Source organism: Elephas maximus, chromosome 3 (genome assembly GCF_024166365.1).
Source record: "Elephas maximus indicus isolate mEleMax1 chromosome 3, mEleMax1 primary haplotype, whole genome shotgun sequence".
In the NCBI taxonomy this organism is placed as follows: domain Eukaryota; kingdom Metazoa; phylum Chordata; class Mammalia; order Proboscidea; family Elephantidae; genus Elephas; species Elephas maximus.
The window spans coordinates 200,540,477-200,561,375 of NC_064821.1; the positions used below are offsets into that span (position 1 = coordinate 200,540,477).

At 43.3% G+C, this 20,899-nt stretch overlaps 2 protein-coding genes and 1 non-coding gene across 3 annotated transcripts in view; 2 read left to right on the top strand and 1 right to left on the bottom strand.

Annotated features, from left to right (window-relative positions):
• The window catches only part of LOC126073884 (low affinity immunoglobulin gamma Fc region receptor II-a-like), a 32,005-nt gene extending 30,501 nt beyond the window's left edge, over positions 1-1,504 (top strand). Inside the window, exon 5 of the mRNA XM_049881071.1 lies at positions 1,423-1,504. Within this exon, the coding sequence (XP_049737028.1) occupies positions 1,423-1,433 (11 nt within the window). The 3' untranslated portion in view covers positions 1,434-1,504. The remainder of the gene's footprint in view (positions 1-1,422) is intronic.
• Positions 1,505-7,374: 5,870 nt separating this feature from the next.
• TRNAN-GUU (transfer RNA asparagine (anticodon GUU)) lies at positions 7,375-7,448 on the top strand. Its single transcript has one exon. It is a non-coding gene; the product is annotated as a tRNA-Asn (tRNA).
• A 3,588-nt stretch (positions 7,449-11,036) lies between these two features.
• LOC126073885 (low affinity immunoglobulin gamma Fc region receptor III-A-like) lies at positions 11,037-19,769 on the bottom strand. Its single transcript, XM_049881072.1, has 5 exons — positions 19,683-19,769; positions 18,610-18,630; positions 17,794-18,048; positions 14,277-14,531; positions 11,037-11,755 (listed from the first exon to the last, which is right to left on the bottom strand). The coding sequence occupies exons 1-5, from the start codon at positions 19,720-19,722 to the stop codon at positions 11,577-11,579; spliced, it is 750 nt and encodes a 249-aa protein (XP_049737029.1). The 5' UTR covers positions 19,723-19,769; the 3' UTR covers positions 11,037-11,576.
• Between the last annotated feature and the right edge of the window lie 1,130 nt (positions 19,770-20,899).

A 20,899-nucleotide genomic window follows, 5' to 3' on the forward strand; every position in this document is an offset into this window, starting at 1 on the left:
CTTTTTGGATCAATCTTAAATGGGGTTCGATGAGCATCTCGGATAGATATCCTTTTGTCTTTCATGATGTCAGGGAAGTTTTGTGTCAGGAGTTCAACTATTTTCTCTGTGTTTTCTGTCCCCCCTCCCTGTTCTGGGACTCCAATCACTCGCAGGTTATCCTTCTTGATAGAGTCCCACATGATTCTTAGGGTTTCTTCATTTTTTTTTAATTCTTTTCTCTGATTTTTTTTCAGCTATGTTGGTGTTGATTCCCTGGTCCTCCAGATGTCCCAGTCTACATTCTAATTGCTCGAGTCTGCTCCTCTGACTTCCTATTGCGTTGTCTAATTCTGTAATTTTATTGTTAATCTTTTGGATTTCTACATGCTGTCTCTGTATGGATTCTTGCAACTTATTAATTTTTCCACTATGTTCTTGAATAATCTTTTTGAGTTCTTCAACAGTTTTATCAGTGTGTTCCTTGGCTTTTTCTGCAGTTAGCCTAATTTCATTTGTGATGTCTTTAAGCATTCTGTAAATTAGTTTTTTATTCTGTATCTGATAATTCCAGGATTGTATCTTCATTTGGGAAAGATTTTGATTCTTTTGTTTGGGGTGTTGGAGAAGCTGTTATGGTCTGCTTCTTTATGTGGTTTGATATGGACTGCTGTCTCCGAGCCATCACTGGGAAAGTAGTTTTTCCAGAAAATCTGGTACGCTGGCTCCTGGCTCTGAAAACAATCGCTGTCTCCCCGTATTTGTTTGTTCTCCGTCTCTAAATCTGTGTTTGTTGTTCAGAGTTCGTAGATTGTTATGTATGTGATCGATTCACTTGTTTTTCCGAGTCTTTGTTGCAAGAGGGATCCGCGGTAGCATCCACCTAGTCCGCCATCTTGGCCTTGATAGTGTTTTTGAAATTCCTAATTTTTACCTAGTCAAATATTTTCTTGATAGTTTCTTTAGAAAAGTCTTTCCTACCCCAAGATCAGATCAGTTTTTACCTTTATTTTCTTATGGTAATTTTCATGTTTGCCTTTGTGTTTTGGCATTATATTTGATTCTTTTTGGAATTACTTGGTGATATGACATGAGGGCAAGGTATAACTCTATTCCTCCCCATTTCCCATGGTTCCCAGTTCAATTTATTAAATAATCCATCCTTCAGCTGCTGATTTGAGGAGACATAATTGCTGGATACTCACCCATCCACCTCTCTCAAAGCAAAGCAACAACTCTGGGATATCTCTGACTCTAGTACCAGCCTGGATCCATGAGAGGTTGATGGTTAAACCAGAAGGTAACAAGCTTCCTCTTGGACATTGTGGATGATTATAAGCTTGCTCTGTTTTACTCTTCTGCCCCGTGTGTCATTTACTGCTCATGGTTTTTTTGTTTTTTTTTAATTCATCTATGTAAGTGATACCCCATTTTGATTTCCAGGACATCTTTGACTGCAGACCCAGATTGAATCAGGAGATGTTAATCATGAACTCAGGAGACTTCAAGACTTCTCTCGGATATTGTGAGTGATTGGGATGGTATACAGTTTTCTCTATTATACTGACAGGCTCTTTTCCACATGGATTTAGGAAGGGGAGTTCAACACATGAGCTTGGAGTCCTCCCATCTCACTCTCCACAGGTTATCTTTTAAGGAAAACACAGACTCGTGCACATAACTTTGCCACAGTGTATCACAACATACTCACATCTGTAGTTTTCCACTATCTAACTCTTCCTACTTTTTCATGCCCTCACACCCTAACAGTGCCATAATGGAACAGAAGTCGGAAGGTTGTTTGTTTTAGTTTTATTTTATGTTTTTCTGTTTGCTCACTGTGGTGAATTTGTGGATTGGTTTATTCAACACTCATTCCAACCCCTTTCTTGTCCACTGCCCTGTACTGTAGAGGCTAGAAAGCTAAACACTACATTTTCTAGACTGTCCTGCAACTGGGGTCTGGTTGTTATGATTTAGATTCTACCAACCAGATATACTTGAGGGAGATTTTGATTTGGAAATGAGTTATTTGGGAAAGAAGCAGCAATCCAATTTTACTAGTATAAATAGTGGCAAATGCAGCTTTGCTCTAAAGCTGAAAATTATAGCAGCTTCCTGATTTGTTTCGTGGCATCTTACTATATAGGGTAGTTTTGGGAGTCATTCTTGGAAGTTCATCCTGGTGTCTGTTTCAGTTTTCCCAGTGATTCTGTGAATTATCTGTACAACTTAATAAATCTCTTTGTATTTAAACTTGCTTGCAATTAAGAACCGATTATGCTCATCTTTGGATAAGAAGTAATCTATGTAATCTCTCCAGATCTCATGCTTATACTGAAATATAGGATGGATTCTTTTTGCTCCCCCCTCATTGTAGATTTGAATGCTATGATAACCGCCCCCCCCATCTTAAGAAGGAGGGCTAGGTAGCAATAAAAAATAATAAGTTTTAATGAAACAATTCACACAAATAAGTATATCATAAACATTAGATTTAGCAAGTAATAAAATGAGCATCCTTGTATTTCAAGACCTTTCTTAGGAAACATAACATTACTTTTACTGTTGAAGTCTCCTTTGATCCTCTCCCTGATGTATCTATCCCTCTCCCTGGATTAACACGTGTTTGAACTCTATATAACTGCTATCACAAAGCGTGCATTCTTTTGCAACTATTGCAATTAGAGTTTTTTCACTGAATACCGTGTTTATGAGATCCACCCAATTTAAAGCACATAGCCAGGAATGGTATTCAGAATATTTGAAACCATTATGGGACCAGAGCCCTGGTGGTGAGGTGAAGAGCTTGATTGCTAACCAAAAGGCTGGCAGTTCGAATCTACCAGCTGCTCCTTGGAAACCCTATGGGGCAGTTCTACTCTGTCCTACAGGCTTGGTATGGGTTGGAATTGACTTGGCTGCAATGGGCTTTGGTTTTTTCTATATATAATTAAAAAATACTTTATTACTCATTAACTACATATGTAAATCTCTGTGTGTGTGTGTGTGTGTGTGTGTGCTTCAACACGTACATATTATTAAGCTGATTTCCAGGTAATATAAGTTATAGTGTACATAGTACGTGTGGTGAAATTAGTTGCTTTGTGTGGCCTTTTGCCTTGGTTCTTTGGAAAAACAATTTGAGAGATATTCCCCTTAAGCCCTGAGGAGTTACTTTTGCCCTAGTTTTTCACCCCGGAGGTTTGGTTACTTTTGTCCAGGCTGATTGACATTTCCTGAGTAAGCTGTAAACAAGGATGCTCTGATACTTTTTGTCTGGCTCTGGGCTGCAGTCTGGCCTGTGATTGGTATGCACGTTGCAGAGACTGGTCAGTAAACTACGCAAGTGATTTGACTATGGGCTCTGCAAATGAGGTGACTATAGCCTACTATGAAAACGAAATATCTGTGGCCTACTCAGAGGGAATTGGTCAATTTGCGTCCCCACTAGAAGGGGCCGTGCCTTGAAACTGACAAGGAGTTGTGTATATATGCAGCCAACCACAGTGAGATTTTTCAGACAGAAAGAGGCAGGAAGAGAAGCAGTAGGAAGATGTAGAAGAAAGAAAGAAAGAAGAGAAGAAGCACAGAGAGGAAACAAGGAATCTCATAAAACAGCTTTAACACAGGTCAAGGATTGTAACACTGAAGACAGCCAGAGGCCCAGAAGGAGCTCAGTGACAGAGCTAGTGGAGACAGACAGCAGGGTCAAGAGGAGTCTGTCTTGATGGGGCTGAGAGGAGGCCTGCATGGCCGAGAGGAGCTGAGAGAGCTGTCCTGCACTGAAGAAGGGAGACTTTGCTTGCATGCTCCCTGATCCTGAGGTGTACCCTGTTCTTTAATAAACCCTTTAACTGTAAATATGGTTTGTGAGTTCTGTGTGGCAATTGCAATGGATTACGGAACTCAGAGGAGAAGAGGGATGGCTGGTGTCAGAACTGGTAGAAAGTTTGGAGAGTGGAGGTATGTCTGACCACACCTCATAGGGAAGTTGGATATTTCACATTATCTCTCCTGAAGTTAGACATGTTCTGATGCTACTACTGTCTTCCTTCCATTTTACAGTATGTCAAATCTTTTAAATTATCTCCAAGTTATTGATTTTAAAAAATTGTTGATGCAATCTTTTGTTTGATACAGCTGTTATTAGCTAAATGATGCCTCTGCCTGAGTCCTGTTCTGGGACAGGGGTGCATCAAGTTCCTCTAATCGCTTCCCCAGTAAGTTGAGAGTCATGAGGTAACTTGCAGTCTCAATAAGTAGAACATTTTTCCTAACATGGTGTTTATGATGTTGAATCCTTTGTCATTTTTGGTTGAACTAATGGCATTGTATTAAGATTTTTTCTAACCTTTTAAAGTATTGTCTGAAGGTTTTAGATATGCACTAAGGCACCAAAATCATTTAGTGGAATGACATACATAACTAGGCTTAACTCACCCATTCAGGCTGGATGGCAGCAACACAGTGTGGTGGTTGAGAGTACGGGCTCTGTTGTTATGCTTTCTGTTTGATTCTTGGCTATCTGTCTCAATTTCCTCGTCTGTAAAAGGGGGTAATGGTGATAATTACAGTTCTCCAATTAGTTAATGTATGTTTAGAATGATGCCTGGCAATGAGCAAGCATTAATTATACTTTTTATTGCTAAAAGAAGGTGGCTAATCCTCATGGTGGGAAAATGTTTGGGGTTTAAGAAATCTTGTCCCATAATATGGACGTGGAATTCAACAGGCATGAGAAAAAGGGCCACCTGTACCTCAACCATTCCTTAGCCCCAGACTTCTCTATGGTCCCATCCACCCCACAGCCTCCATCCTGTCATAGGAGGGCCAACAGGGCCAGTAGAGGCCGCACTACTAGGCCAGTGCCTTCAATGTGACCTATTATTGCCTGCCTGCTCTCTCCATTATTCCCTGACTCTCTTGCTACCACAGGTCCGTGGAGGCTGCAGTTCCCACAAGTGGCTACAAGCAAGGGTGATTCCAGGGGACTACTGGCTGGTAGTGGGTAGCATAGTCTTGGGGAGCCAGATTGACACTGGCCACTTGCCAACTAGAATGTCCAGGCCACACTGTCCTGGGAAACATGCCTGTATAGACAGGGGCTTATATTTAGGAACTGCAGTAGTCTGGTTTAAATTAGGCCTGCATGTTGGGAGGCCTTGAGGGTCTTGCCCGGAAGTGGCCCCCTGGAGTTGCCTGTTGCCAGCAAAGGAGTGGGTGGTGGTCTTCTGGGGTCTCTAGAAGAGCCAAAAAGAGAGCCCAGATGATTCTTCTCACTAGGAGTTAACTGGGGTGGCACTGACTAATCGGAATAGTTACCAGCTATACTTGTTTCTCAGTGTAACAGGATTAGTTGTACACCACAAGTTTTTTTTTTTTTCTTTTAACAGATTTATGTAATAGAAAATACTGTTTCATATGTCTGCTAAACATTGATGGCTGGTGCATTATTCTTTTTCCCAAGTGCACACGTGAAGCCTTGAGCATTCCACAATTCTGGTATGTTGTATTTTTATTGCTACTCAATTCTAAGTATCTTTTCATTTCCATTTGATTTCTCTATGATCCATTAATTATTTAAAATTAAATACTTAAAAGTTTCCAAATATATGAGATATTTAAAAAGTTATTGTATGTAATGGATTCTGAGTTAAATTGCTAGCTTTTTATTTTGCCAAGTTAGGAAATAATAAAACAACCACAATCACAACTACTATCAGCTACCCTCACCATAATTTTGTTTTATAAAGGACATTTAAAAACAAAATTTAAAGTTGTAAGGAACGTAATTTCAGTTGAAAAGTCAGTTGGTAAACATGCTGAATATACAGACTTTTTTTTGGTACTTTATTGTACTTTAGATGAAGATTTATGGAACAAACTAGTTTTTCATCAGTTAGTACACACATTGTTCTATGACACTGGTTAACAACCCCACAGGATTTCAACACTCTCCCTTCTCAACCTGGATTCACTATTACCAGCTTTCCTGTTCCCTCCTGCCTTCCAGTCCCTGCCCCAGGGCTGGTGCGCCCCTTTTGTCTTGTTTTTTTCCATGAGCCTGTTCAATCTTTGACTGATGGGTGAACCTCAGGAGTGACGTCATCACTGAGCCGAAGGAGTGTCTGGGAGCCATACTCTCTGGGTTTCTCCAGTCTCTGTCAGGCCAGCAAGTCCGGTTCTTATCTTTGAGTTAGAATTTTGTTCTGCATTTTTCTCCAGCTCTGTGCAGGACCCTCTGTAGTGATCCTTGTCAGAGCAGTCAGTGGTGGTAGCCGGGGACCATCTAGTTGTACTGGACTCAGTCTGGTGGAGGCAGTGGTCGATGTGGTCCATTAGAATAGACATTTTTAATATATAACACATATATAATTTGTGCAATGCATGTTTATGTTTGTGCGTATTTGTTTTCTCATTTCACTGAAAGTCAGTGAAAACTGAACCACACCTGAACTGGAGTCCACTGATTAGAAGATGGGGTACAGAAAGAAGAATGAGGTCCTGGGTGGAGGCTACAAGGAGTCCAGAGACTTGAGCGATGTGGAAAATAGCTGCATGTGTGTGCCTGGGTGTCGGCAAAGAACTGGGTGTGGTAGATAGGTTGGGTTTGGCTGGGGTGGAGGTGATGTGACTCAGGAAGCGCGTGGCTGTTAAACAGCTCATGAACAGAGAGAAGAGCTAAACTGGACCGTCTGGGGGCCCTGGAGCCCAGGGAACAGAGAGGTGCCAAACCTTAGGGCCAGGACCGAAGAGGATCCCTGGGTCAGTGACGGTGGAATAAAGGATCTCTGTCCTGCAGATGTTTTTATCAGGATATGTCAGTGCGAAAGTTCTTAAGTAACAGGCATTTATAAATTCTGTCTGGGTACCTAATGTGTTAGCAGAAACCTTTCAAAACCGCTGGTGTCGAAGACTAATTTTGTTATGTGAGACTCCCTTACGTACACAACTGCATTTTGGTGCACTTGATTGGACACGTGATACACTATTTTTAATTTGCATAATAATAAACTTATTATGAGTACCCACACAAGTATACATATGTATATATATATTTAAAACTTATTTTTCCAAAAGAATTTACTGACACACATCTCTGAGCAAAACCAGCTGAACTCCCAAACCCACGGAGAGCATCCGTTTTGGAGTCCCCAGAGACTCTTCGTTCATTCATCCTTTTCTGCTTCCCCTTTCTCAGCCTGCTCTGGGTGGAAGCTAAGTACTATCTGAGACGGGAAAAAGACCCGCCTTTCTCGGGGCTACCGACCGCGGCGTGCTGAGTGGAAAGGTGACAGTTCCTACGCAAGCCTCCCAAAAGCCAAACTCGGCTAAGAGAAAGCTACGAGCTGCTTCAATGAATGAACCTGGGAGGAAAGGCTTTCCGAGCCAGTCTCTGTGGCGCAATCGGTTAGCGCGTTCGGCTGTTAACCGAAAGGTTGGTGGTTCGAGCCCACCCAGGGACGGGAGTGGTCGCTTTTGACCCGGCTACTGGTAAACATGTTCTGCGAGCTATGCACTGCCTTCTTTATTAGCCTCCGGAAGCTCTGGCCACTGGCCTCAGTTCTTGGCGGTTTTCACTTCTCTTCACAGCATGCGGTCATTCTAGGTATTTTTCTAGGCGTTTTGAAGCATTTGGTCAGCGCGATTAGGGTTGCAATTAGTAGTAAAAGTTTCAGCTACTCAATTTTTGGTTCCATTAGAATTGCATCATAAAACTGAGGTGTTCAGAAAATTTACTGACTAAAGGAAGTAAGTGCTAATAATCTGAAGATGAATTTTAAAATCTTTCCTACAAAACCTGCACCTGACTTGTCTTTGTACGAAATGGCACCTTGTCCGGAAGCTGGGACTACACCTGGTCCTTAGTCACAGTACGCTCACTGAAAGTCTGCCTTCCAGTGGCGTCACTAGAAGGGTACGCGGGGTGTGGACTGCACCGTGTGACACTGTTAGAGGGGGGTGACACCATAATGACTATACATAAATTTTTTGTGCAGCGTTTCAGCAGAAATTTATTATTTTTATAAAAATATCCTTGTTAGCTATAACAACAAAAACATTTTTTGTAAGCCAAAACAAAACAAAACATTGCCGTCGAGTCAATTCTGACTCATAGCGACCCTTTTTCTAAGCCAAGCTTATGTGTATCAATCTACCTAGTCCTAAAACTATGCTAATATGCTAAATTACTTTTTGAACCTTCCAATGGGCTCCAGCCAGAGCTCACATTATTACCCAATTACAATGATGCTTCAAATCATGCGGTTTTGTCCGCGCATGACGTTGTTTTCATAGTCGCTGATTTTTGTCAAATTTTCCTGGTGTTTTAGCTATAATAGTATGGTAATTGGTATTTGTGACCCTATATCAATAACTTTTTTGAGAACGAAGTAATTAAAGGAGTAATATATGGGAGTTACGGTTTATAAGTAACATTAGTGAAAGAAATTATTAAGGATTCTGTATGGGCTGGTAAAAAAAATTTTTTTTTTTTTTTTTTTTTTATGGGCTGGTAGGGGAGGAGGTCCATAGGGGAAGTGAGAGCATGAGTTACCACCCTGGGTGACAGCAACGCTAGTGAAACCACTCCTGCCTCCTATATAGCTTTCTCTGTAGCCTCACTGCTGCGGTCTTTCTTCCTCATTACTTCTCCTGGGGTTGCTGTTATAATTACCTAACCAACCTAGCTGGTTTCCTGTATTCAGTTATCCCCTTTCATCCATCCTCCAAGTACCTTCCAAAGAGTCCTAAAATGCAAACCAGAAGGATCCGTTCCCCTGCTTAAATTTCTCAATAGCTGGCAGAGTCTGGTACAGTTTCTTCAACTTGGAAGGCAATGGCCTTCATGATCTGGCTCCTGAACTCTCTCCCTCACTAATGTTTTAGATTCCAAGAGAACCAAAGTGCTTTCTTGGACATTGAATCTTTGTCCCTGGACCTTTGGTGGCCACACCAAGAATTAGGCCTCTTCTCTGCAGCCCTTTCTTTCTTCCACTCTCTCCCCATGGACCTGTTTTCTCACAAAAAAGAAAGCTCCTTGACGGAGTGACACTGCGTTGTTCATTTTGATATCCTCACCATCTAAACTCAAGCTTGGCGCATTGTAGGTACTAAATAAATGTGAGTTGGATGTCCAGTGTATCTAAATGTACTTATCTAGCATCTGAATCTCATCCAATATTCATACACCAAGCTGTCCGTATACCTCTGCCTAGGACCCTACAACCAGCATTCTGTCTAGCTGTGCCTTCTCTAAAACCAAACCAAACTAAACCTGTTGCCATTGAGTCCCAACTCATAGCGATCCTACAGGACAGAATAGAACTATCCCACAGGGTTTCCAAGGCTGTAATCTTTAAGGAATCAGGCTGCCACATATTTCTCCTGCAGACTGGCTGGTGGATTCGGTTAGCAGCTGAGTGCTTAACCATTGCACCACCAGGGATCTTTTACCATGCTCTAAACCTTACCTCTAATTTTTACTCACCCTCTCACCCATAAAAATTCCCCTTCACTCAGTTGTTTCAGCGAGCTTTGAAAAGCAAGCTGGCTAAATCATACCAGTTGTAAAATGGTTGCTAAGAAAAAGAAGGCTTTCCCATTGTCGTGGATTGAATCGTGTCCCCCAAAAATATGTGTATTGATTTGGCTAGGCCATAATTCCCAGTATGGTGTGATTGTCCACCATTTTGTCATCTGATATGCCTTTCCTATGTGTTGTAAATCCCAGTCTCTGGCTGTGGTTAACGAGGACAGATTAGATTACATTAAAGAGGATTAGGGTGGGATTGTAACATCCTTACTAAAGTGACATCCCTGATCCACTGTAAAGGGAGTTTCCCTGGGGTGTGATCTGCACCGCCTTTTGTCTTACAAGAAATGAAAGGAAAGTGAAGCGAGCAGAGAGTACGGGTCCTCATACCACCAAGAAAGAAAAGCAGGAGTGTGAGTCCTTTGGACCCAGGATCCCTGTGCTGAGAAGCTCCTCAGCCAGGGGAAGATTGATGACAAGGACCCTCCTTCAGAGCCGACAGAGAGAAAAAGCCTTCCCCTGGAGCTAATGCCCTGAATTTGGACTTGTTAGTCTGCTATACTGTGAGAGAATAAATTTCTCTTTGTTAAAGCCATCTACTTGTGGTATTTCTGTTACAGCAGCACTAAATGACTAGGATACCCATCAGCCCAAACAAATCTCTGATAGAGTTTTGGGCAATGAGAAGAAAAAAAGGACCTTTTCAGTCATGTTTCATCACCATGGTTTTTCCATGTTCTGTCTGAGAGTGACACGCAAGATCTTCTAAAATGCTTTATTAAAATCAACAAGTGTTCTGCTTAAAGCTTCTAAAACAGAAAGAGATAGCTATAATTTTCTTCCATCAACAACGATTGCCTTCTCCATACCCACCCGACTGTTGCTGACATGCTGAGGGATTTCAGAATTTCATAATGTAACTCAGTGGACTTCAGTATATATTCAGTCATGATGATCCAACATTTGTTGCATAGATGACCAGAGCAAAGCTATACTCAAGTTAGATACTGTAGCAGTAAAGCTGGTTTTATAATGCCTGTAATTGATAATTACAGATTATATATAATTTATGATTTATAATTCTTACTACTCTAACCAAAGGAAAAAAAAAATCTTCACTCCCTGTCCATTCATTCCTGTACAGTTGTGATGCTTTCTCGTCATACTTTCTCAGCTCAAAACCTGAGCTCTCCTCTGTTCACATAGCTTAACTTGAGAAAGCAATGCTGTGCTCCTTCCTTTGGACACCATTTTTTCTGTGCTTGCTTTTCCAAACGTCCCCCATACCCCCACATTCCCAATCCCAGTCCCTTTTCTACTCACAACACTTTTAATATAATGAAGAACATTAAAGGGTTCCTTATTCTATACGCAAAGAACATTACAGTTCTGATAGGGACTCCCCTGCAAACTTAATTCTACGTCACCCCTGTGATTTCCTGTTACTTCAACCATGGTTGGTGTTCTAGGAAGACAGCCTTATCTCTGGGCCTGGGGGACCTCCCTGGTTTATCCTGGACTGCCCTACCCTTTCTCGGTCAGCTTCTTTGTTGGTTCTGGTGTTTCTCCTAGACTCCAGCAGTCCCTACACTCTGACTGGAGGGAGATTTGGGATAGCCTGAAAGCAACCAACCCTGGAGCAGTAGATCCAGACCAACTGACCAGGTGGCCCTGCCTCAACCATGAATTCACTTATCTACTTATCCATTTATTTTTTTGAACAATGTTTATACCCCATCTGGAGCCCATGTTGTTGCTTTGCTGTGAAGGAATGCTAGGGACAGAGAAAATGTCTGTTTAGCTCTGAGACCTCAATTCCTGGGAACACAGCTACTTACTGGGGCTCCGCTGTTTGTTCCTGAAGATCACAGGCCCTTTCTTTCGTTGGAAACCAAGAGAAAATAGAAGGTTGGGTTAAGCGCCTTCAGGCTAGACTCTGAGGTGTATTTCTCCAGCTGCTTTCAGATATGACTTTTGGAGCTGATGGGGTTGTGAATATAGAGAGAGGCCCAGAGATGCTGCTGCTGCTACTGCTGCTATTACCCCATGGGATGAGGGGTCATTTGCCCTGAGAGTCCTGGTTCCGTTTGACTTTGTGATTCCTCCAGTCCTCCATTAAGCTTCGAAGGTTTCTCTGCATAAAGAAATACAGGCCCGTATCCACTGCAAACAGCAAACCCGTCAGCAGGTAGAAAAAGACTTGGTGCCAAGATGGAGAGATGGATGGACCTGCTGGACCTAGAAGGAGAGGCAGAGGGATAAGAAAAACGACAGGCATTAAGGTGAAATTTTGGCATAAACAGTGAGGCCCTCAGTGAGGAGCCTTCCTAACACCCACCAAGGGACAGGTTTTAGGGAATGGTGGGGGAGGCCTTTGCATCCTCCCACTTCTCCACTGACTTCTGATCTTAATCTTTACTTGAGCAGAGCACAGCTCATCAAACATTTAGCAAAAGCTTGTTCTCGTTTGGTGGAGGGATGTGACAGGGCAAGTTGGAATAAGCTAGGTTGTAGCTGGGTCATGTGTAAAATTATGAAAGTTGCCAAAGTTTAAGTTTGTGTAAGAACATTATTAATTCAGTAATGTCCTCTTGTGCCTCAAAATTATGGTCATTGTTTTCACCCCATGTTGCTCATTATCACTAAAGAAAATCTTTTAAAAAAGTGAACCATTGAAGTTTGCTACTCACAGGCAGAAAATTGATAGTATTTCTTTACTGAGACTCAGTGACTAATAACATAAAAGGGAAAGAGGCAGAATTTGTTCATTTGCATCCTCAAATTCTTTAATATTGTTATTTTCAAGTCATTCTTTGCTCTTGTCTATAAACTGGTAACGTTACAGTGAGTTTTTACTTTCAATTTCTTTAATGTTTTAATTTGGATATAATTTCAAACTTATAAAAGAAATTACTAGAATAATATAAAGAACTCCCATATATGCTTTACTTAGATTCCCTAATTGTTTACATTTTTGCTCCATTTGCTTTATCATTTGCTCTCTTTCTTGAGCCATCTGACAGTATTTACTTTCAATTTAAATTGTAATGAAATTATTTTAATGCAAATGGTTTCGTTAAAGTCTCAAAAGATGTGTATCGACCACCAACCAACCCACCAACCAACTCTCCCACCCACCCACCCACCAACCCAACCCACCAACCCAACCCAACCACCCCAACCACCCACCCCAACCAATCCAACCAACCAAACCAATCTACCAACCCAACCAACCCAACCAACCAACCAACCTCATTGCCTCCTTGGGTGGATGCCTACTCCAGGTGACCCCATGCATATCAGGGTAGAACTGCTCCATAGTGTTTTCTTGGCTATTTATGGGCATAGTGGCTAAGTGCTACAGTTGCTAACAAACAGGTCGGCAGTTCAAATCCACCAGGTGCTCCATGGAAGTTCTGGGGCAGTTCTACTCTGTCCTATAGGGTCGCTGTGAGTTGGAATTGACTCAATGGCACTGGGTTTGCTTTTGGTTTTTTATTTGTTATGGAAGCAGTTCACCAGGCCTTTCTTCCGCAGAGCAGCTTGGTGGGTTTGTACTACCAACCTTTAGGTTGCAGGCCAACCACAAACTGCTTGTGCCACCCAGGCCTTAAAACAAAAAGAAACCCTTTGCCTCAAGTCAATTCCGACTCATAGCGACCCGATAAGCCCCATGACACATAGATTAGGTCTTGGCACCAGTTACAGATAGAAGTCTGTGAAACCGGAGAGTCAGGGGATTTCTAACCCTGGCGGCTGGACCTACAGAAACTAGAGATGTTTCCTAGATGATTTGATGGGATTTACAATTCTATCATAGGGTATTGGTGCTTGTTCAATTCTTTCATGTTACCTAATGGCTAAAAATGTAGAATTGTAGTCACCTCTTTCATGGGATGATCTTAGGGATAAATACTTTTTTTTTTTTTTTCATGCCTCTGTTACTGCGTCTGTAAAATAATCAATATCACCTATCTCACAATGTTGTTGGGAGGGTCCACTGGAATCGTGAAACTAGGTACATGTAAAGAAGCATTTAGCACCATGTCTAGCACATTAAAAGGGGCCAATAAATGTCAGCTTGTCTTTGTTACAGAAGAGGAAATTGAAGTTCAGAGAGACTAAGTGGCTCATCCACAGTCACACAGTTAATTAGCAGCCGACTCAGAACCTGGGTTCTGGGCCCTTTGTGAGGGCGTGATGAGATCCTCCCAGTTTGGCTAAGATTTGACACTTGGAAAGGACAAGAGGGCAGGTAAAGATGGGCCTGCTGATAGGGACACAGAACATTGCGGGTGTGGTTTAAACGGGATGAGGAAGGGCAGCTGCGTTTATGGAGAAGGAGATGTGGCTTCTGCCCCCGCTGTCACAGAGTGGGAAGCCCTGGTGGCACAGTGGTTAAGAGCTCAGCTGCTAACCACATAGTCAGCAGTTTGAATCCTCCAGCTGCTTCTTGGAAACCCTATGGGGCAGATCTACTCTGTCCTTTAGTGTCACTATGAGTTGGAATCGACAGCAACGGGTTTGTTTGTTTTTTGGTCCCAGAGTGAATGACACCTCTCAGGTGCCCCTTAGGAACTGGCTGAAACAGAACTCAAATCTCCCCAGCAATTAGGGACCAGCAGGGTCTCTGCTGGTCACCAGGCAGGAACCTCATGTAAAGAAGTCCATAGGACAGTTAGGATCCCTTCCCCTCTCACCTTCCTGTGTGAGGGCAAGCTTCCACACACAAGGCTTTCTAGGGCTGCACATCTCTCACCTTGAACGATGATGTTTAAAGACGTTGAAGACTCATTTCTCTTGCCAATAAGCCCCCTGCAGAAATAGGAGCCACTGTCGTTGCGTGTTGCATTTGAAATGTAGAAGTTGCGATTCGGATGAGAAAACTGCTTGGCTCTGCCATTCCGGAAATATGAGACCTTATGCAAAGGCTTGTCTTTCCAGCTGTGGCACTGCAGCTGAATCTTCTCCCCCTCCTGGAACACCTGCTGAACAGCCTGGAGCAACACCCAGCCTGAAAGACACAGCCTCCACTCTCAGCGCAGCGCTCTGGTGAGGGGAACGCTCCCCTTCCCACCACCCTCCTCAGATCCTGCGGAAAATGGAAAGCCACACTGGGAATCATCCCCACATAGCTTCCTTTGGGAAAAAGCTGACTGAGCCCTGCAAGAGAACTCAAATCACACTGTGACCTTTTGTTTAATGGGGGAAGAGGGATAGATGCATACGTGGGCCAAACATGGAAGAGATCATGGAAGGTTCCGTGGAACTGGAGAGGTTTACTTTGGGTATTGAAGGCAAAGACAGGCTTGGGCTAGGTAAGATGGGTGGAAGATGGTGTTCTAACTGGGGATGATGACAGACCTGGATTTGTTATGGCGGGTAATAAGAAGCCACGGTAAGTTTTAAGTCAGAGTAAAAATTGCATTTTGAAAATAATCATTTGCCTCATTAGAGGAAAGGCAGATTTCAGAAGGAATATTGAAAGAGAGCTAGCAACCTATCAGGAATAAGGTGACTGGGTGGCCACAGGAGTGGCTGCAGAAATTATGCCATACTAAATGTAAAAATCAGGGAGGGGAAAGAAAGGTGGGACTGGAGGTGCTCAGGGGTAACTGGTGGTTTCTGAATGGTCACAGGGGTCAGTGAGGCTCTCCTCAGTAGTGGACGTGGCCTTCAAGGGAGAAGGTGTTTGTATCACCAGGACACTAGTTCTTAAAACTGTCTCGCCAAGTAATCAGACTCCACTGCAACACAGAGACAGCATGAAGCATTGTCAGGAGGGGACCAGAATAACTAAAAGTGATATTGCAGAGAACTATTATAATGGCATGAAAAATATTTATGAGATAATTGTCATGGACTGAATTATGTTCCCTCCAAAATGTGTGTATCAACTTGGTTAGGCCATCATTCCCAGTATTGTGTGGTTGTCCTCCATTTTGTGGTTGTAATTTTATGCTAAAAGGATTAAGGTGGGATTGTAACACCACCCTTACACAGGTTACCTCCCTGATTCAATGTAAAGGGAGTATCTCTGGGGTGTGGCCTGCACCACCTTTTATCCCTCAAGTGATAAAAGGGAAGAGAAGCAAGCAGAGTTGGGGACCTCATAACACCAAGAAAGCAGCGCCAGGAGCAGAGTGTGTCCTTTGGACCCAGGGTCCCTGTGCAGAGAAGCTCCTAGTCTGGGGGAAGATTGATGAGAAGGCTGAAAGAGAGAGAAAACCTTCCCCTGGAGCTGACACCCTGAATTTGGACTTTTAGTCTGCTTTACTGTGAGAGAATAAACTTCTCTTTGTTAAAGCCATCTGCTTGTGGTACTTCTGTTATAGCAGCACTAGATGACTAAAACAATGATGTTAAGTTAAAAAGGCAGATACCAAAAGTATATATGCACAGAAAAAAAAAATATTCACAGAGTTTCTCTCTGGGAGGTGGGACTACAGGTCATTTTACTTCTCTTCCTTTTACTTTTATGTAGTTTTGAAACTGAACACAAATGACTTTTATAATAAGAACAAAATAAAATTTACTCTAATTTTAAAAAACCTACTGCCTCATGCTAAACAAAATTGGTAGAATGTGTTTTGGTGAAAATGCTCAATTAGGAAAATTTGCCAAATAGAAGGTAAACTTTATTACTTATTAACATATATCATTTATTTAAAAAAAAAAGCTATGTGCCTATATACCCATTTACATTTTTAACAGAGAGATGACTCATTTTACTAGCATAAGATTCTGTTTGATACAGTCTGGGGCCTTTGGCAAACATTCTTGTTCTAATCTGTCCTGACATGGACTCGGTGAATGTCCATGTGTCCATTCGTTCCTAATATGCCAGCCATTGTGCAGACTGGAGATGCCTGTTTGACTAGATACATGGTTCCTAGCCTCAAAGAATCTACGATCTAGACATAGAAACACACATACTTAGAAATAATTACAATACAATATGTTAGAGCTACAAAAAGCTATGAGCAAAGGACTGCAGGCCAAATAGAATGAAACAAAGGAATTTGACTCAAAGAAAGTAAAGAAGACTTCTCGGAGGAGGAGTTTAATGAAATAAGTACCAAAGGATGATCAGGATTTTGCCTGGTGAAGCAACTGCTCATGGTGACTATGTAATTCAGTCATCTTCAACCAGACATCTAAAGCTAGTTTCTAGTGGCAAGTAAAGGTAAACTAATAAACCCCAGGCTTGCTTCTTCTATTGCTTCCTCATGGTAATTCCCTATTTATTAGGTGGCTCACCTAGCTAGATACTAAACATTCCTTCTTGTAGCTCTAGAAGGTGAGAACCGTGACACCTGGGTGGTACAGTCAGAGGCAAAGGAGCCACAAAGATCAGCCTTAGAGGCCAGATTCCATGGAATTCTGCTGCAGGTTCACCTCCGTTAAGATCTCCTTCAGGCTTGATCCACCCATACACATTGTACAAATGGAGTAGCCATGGAAGCAGAGTCAGGCTTGCAAGGTGACAGTGCAGGTACCAGGCTATGTGGTGTGATTTCAGGGATATCAGGAAAGACTCCTGCCTCAAAAATACTACCCCTACCTGTTCCTGATGCCTGGACTCTGTTAACAGTGCACAAAACTTTCATTCCGTAATTAACATGCAGGTTGAACATGTATATACCATTGAGAGAGGTATCATATTACTAAATTTATGCTAAAAACCTGTTTTAGAGTGACAATGATCAGGAGAGAGACATAGATATGACTCTAGGTGACTTGGGATGATTTGGGAAGTAGCTTAGAATATTGTGTCTGAGAGGGAGAAGGAAACTGAAGTCCTAAAAGCAGAATCATTAATTTATTTAATAAATATTTATTGAGCATCTATTTTGTGCCTTGACTTTCAGATGACACCGTTTACACTGTATGCGTTTTATGTGAATGGTGATTCCTGGACTTGTGCAATGCAGCAGTCCCATATCTATTACATACTAAAAATCAAAACACAAAACCCGTTATTAGGATGGCCAAGCGAGCGGTCTAAGGCGCTGTGTTCAGGTCCCAAACTCCCCTGGAGGTGTGGGTTGGAATCCCACTTCTGACAAAGTTAGTTTTATTATGCACTAGGCTTTGAAATTTTGCATAAAGCCTACCATACAGCTAGGACTACAACTCTGATACATTTCAGTGACACCACAGATCATCTCAGTTTTAACCCCAAAGAACATCATCTTATGTCTCTTCCCAAGCTCTTTAGGGCCTCTTGTTCCACCCTTTCTTGATGATTACCCTCTTCCCCTTTGTGGACTCACCAACGTGGACTTCCAGCCGTACTAGGTCACTGGGCTTGGTGAGGTGTGTCTTGCATCTGTACACTCCACTGTCCTTAGCCCTAGCCATTCCGATGAGGTAGCTGGAGGACTGGCTTGAGATGAGGCTCCCATTGTGCCACCACTGTACGGAATTGTCCTCAAGGATGCTGGTCCCCTGGCACTTCAGAGTCACACTGTCCCTCTCCAACACCCTGTACCATGGAGGGTCTAGGGACACCACAGCCTTTGGGGGATCTGCCAAGGAGCCAAGAGAAGGTGGGGTGAGGGTGGGGGGATAAGAGACCCTTTATTGGTGTTCCTAGGGAGACTCTAAGTCAGAATGAGCCAGAATGTGCTAACCCACAGGTAGTGACTCAGCCTGAGTCTGTGACTCAGTCTTAGAGCATTCTGGAAGCTTGGAAGTTTTTGGCCTCCTCTGGACCTTGAGGAGGACTGGCCATTCCTAAATTAGCAGTTTCCTATGCAATGGGCAGTTCCCAATATCCTGTAGCTGCTGCTCCCTAAAAACCAAAACCAAAAAAAAAAAAAAAACCCAAAAACCAAACCCGTTATCATCAAGTCGATTCCAACTCATAGTGACCCTATAAGACAGGGTAGAACTGCCCCATCAGGTTTCCTAGGCTGTCATCTTTACGGAAGCAGACTGCTGCAATTTTCTCCCACGGAGTGACTGGTGAGTTTGAAGTGTCAGCCTTTCAGTTAGCAGCTGAGCGTTTAGTCACTGTGCCACCAGAGCTCCTGTGTTGCACCCTATGTGCCTCAATTTATCGATCTGAGACCAAGAAGCAAACTCACCACTCTGCCAGCCAGCTGAAACTGCAAAAAAAAAAAAAAAAAAAGAGTAAGTGACATATTGAGTAGGAGCAGCTATTAGGGTGACTGGGGTGTGGAGTGAGTTTAAATTCTCTTCCTGCCCCTGTCCTGGGAGCCCAGTGTTCCCAAGAATCAGTGTATTTATAGTGGATACCTCTCCTGCTGTCCTCTGGTCTCCAATGTCTGTGCCTCCTTCCCCACTGTCCCCCCAAGTTCCTCTTTTCAACACCATTCCCTTATTCCTTGCTCCCTGTTCAAACTCGCAAATTAAGAGTACAGGTTGAATTTCTCTGAATCAAGCCACAGGAACAACTCAAGTCTCCTGGAAAGGGTAGGGATTACAAGTTGTAGGAGGGGAAGTCTGGAATGTCAGAATGGAAGAGACAGGCCTTGGGGACATTTAGTCTACTCTCTTCAATTTATAGGAAACCCTGGTGGCGTAGTGGTTAAGTGCTGTGGCTGCCAACCAAAAGATCGGCAGTTTGAATTCACCAGGTGCTCCTTGAAAACTCTGTGCAGCAGCTCTACTCTGTCCTATAGGGTCGCTGTGAGTTGGAATCAACTTGATGCCAATCAGTCTGGCTTTTGGTTTTGGGTGGCACAAGTGGCTTGCAATTGTCTGCTAACCTAAAGGTTGGTGGTTTGAACCCATGCATGGCTCTGTGGAAGAAAGGCCTGGTGAGCTGCCTCTATAAAGAATTATAACCAAGAAAACTCTGTGGAGCTTTTCTGCTCTTTCACACACGGGGCCGCCATGAGCTGGGGGTAACTCAATGGCAGCCAACAACAACTTCATTTTACAGTTCAGGAAACTGATGCCCAGAAAGGCGAAGTAACCAAGTCCTCACAGTCTCCTTTCGCCTCCTGATTATGCCAAATCAGACCCAGAGTTCTCATCTCTCCAGCTCCCAGCTGGCTTTCCCTAGAAGCTTAAGAGCTAAATCCAGGGCTATGGATGTGGTGAGGAGCCCCATCCCTCCTTGGCCTGAAAAGAGGTCTCTGCTGAACCCAGGACACCTTGTGCTTCTCCCTTGGTCAGGGTGACTCTGACTTACCTACAAGTAGCAGAGCCGTTGGTGGCAGCAACTGCCACATGCTGCCGCATTAGAGTGGACAATACCCCACAGCTATCCGGAGCCCTAAAAGGGCCTAATTAACTAGAAAGGAGGAAGTAAACGAAATAAATAGTGTCCCCTCTCTTCCCTCCTCCCCCAGGCCATTAATTACTAGGTTCCTTTTCCGGGAGCATCTTCTGAGTTCTGAACCCGAATTCTGACCTGAGCCCTGTGATAGGGCAGGAAGGGGAGGGAAAGAATCTGGCAGAGAAGCTGAGGTTGGTCTGTTCCCCTTTGCTCCACTTAGGCCTACAGCTGAGCATCTGGGGACTAGAACACAGACAGGCTCTGTCAGAGGTACCCTCAGAAATTCCAGGATGTTTGTCTCTACCTCCAGGGTTTGGACCCACCCAGTGCCAAGAATAGGATAGCATGAGACCAAAGTGGGTGGGTCATTCCCTGAGGGGTCCCTTGTAGTACCTCAGACCCTCACACGCACACACCCAGACTGTTGTCTCCTGCCTCGCCCAGACCCACCTCCTTTCAGCCCAGGATCTGCCTGACAGGAAAGTGGTATTTAAAAATCTTCAGATCACTAGAAGCGTTTCTTGCCCCAGTATTATTTCCATCAAGGGTTTCTTTCAAAATGCAAAATGCATCTGCCCCTGGGAGCTGTACTCCACAGGAGCTACTAACTTCTTAGTGTGAATTTGATCTGTAGATCCCCATTCTCCGTTAGAAGAAACCCAGGCAGTGGAAGAGAAATGAGCCCCTGAGGGGAGGAAACCCCATGGAAAGGCTGAAAGGAATTTTTAAAAAGGCATGCAGGAGGGAGACAGGCAAACTTTACCTCATCACAGTGTTATCAGGGCTGTGCTAAGCCACAGTAGCTCAGGTTAGTTCAGCAGCCTCAGGAGTCAAGGCCTGGGCTGGTCTGTGAGTCAATTAACTAGGGTTCTAAGGTTCCTTACCAGAAAAGGGAGTAGCCAGAAAGTGGTAAGCTTGTTAACCTCCTCTCCTTTCTCTGCACCATCAGCAACATGCACACACATCTTCCCCTGCCCTGCTTCATTTACTCCCACATCAATCCAGGGTCCAGAGAGAAAATCCAATGACTCCCCTCGGTAGTGCCACCCAAAGAATGAGCTCCCCAAGGGTTCCTGGGCAACTGGGGCAAATGACACCCAACTTAGAAAATGTCCAGAGGTGAACAGCAA

Bases quoted from the DNA above. Each gene is read 5' to 3' on its own strand.
- LOC126073885 (XM_049881072.1), bottom strand. From the start codon at position 19,722: ATGTGGCAGTTGCTGCCACCAACGGCTCTGCTACTTGTAG. The intron at 18,049-18,609 runs GTGAGTTTGCTT...GCTCCTTGGCAG, and splicing joins TTCAGCTGGCTGGCAGAGTG to ATCCCCCAAAGGCTGTGGTG. The intron at 14,532-17,793 runs GTGAGTCCACAA...TGTGTCTTTCAG, and splicing joins ACGGCTGGAAGTCCACGTTG to GCTGGGTGTTGCTCCAGGCT.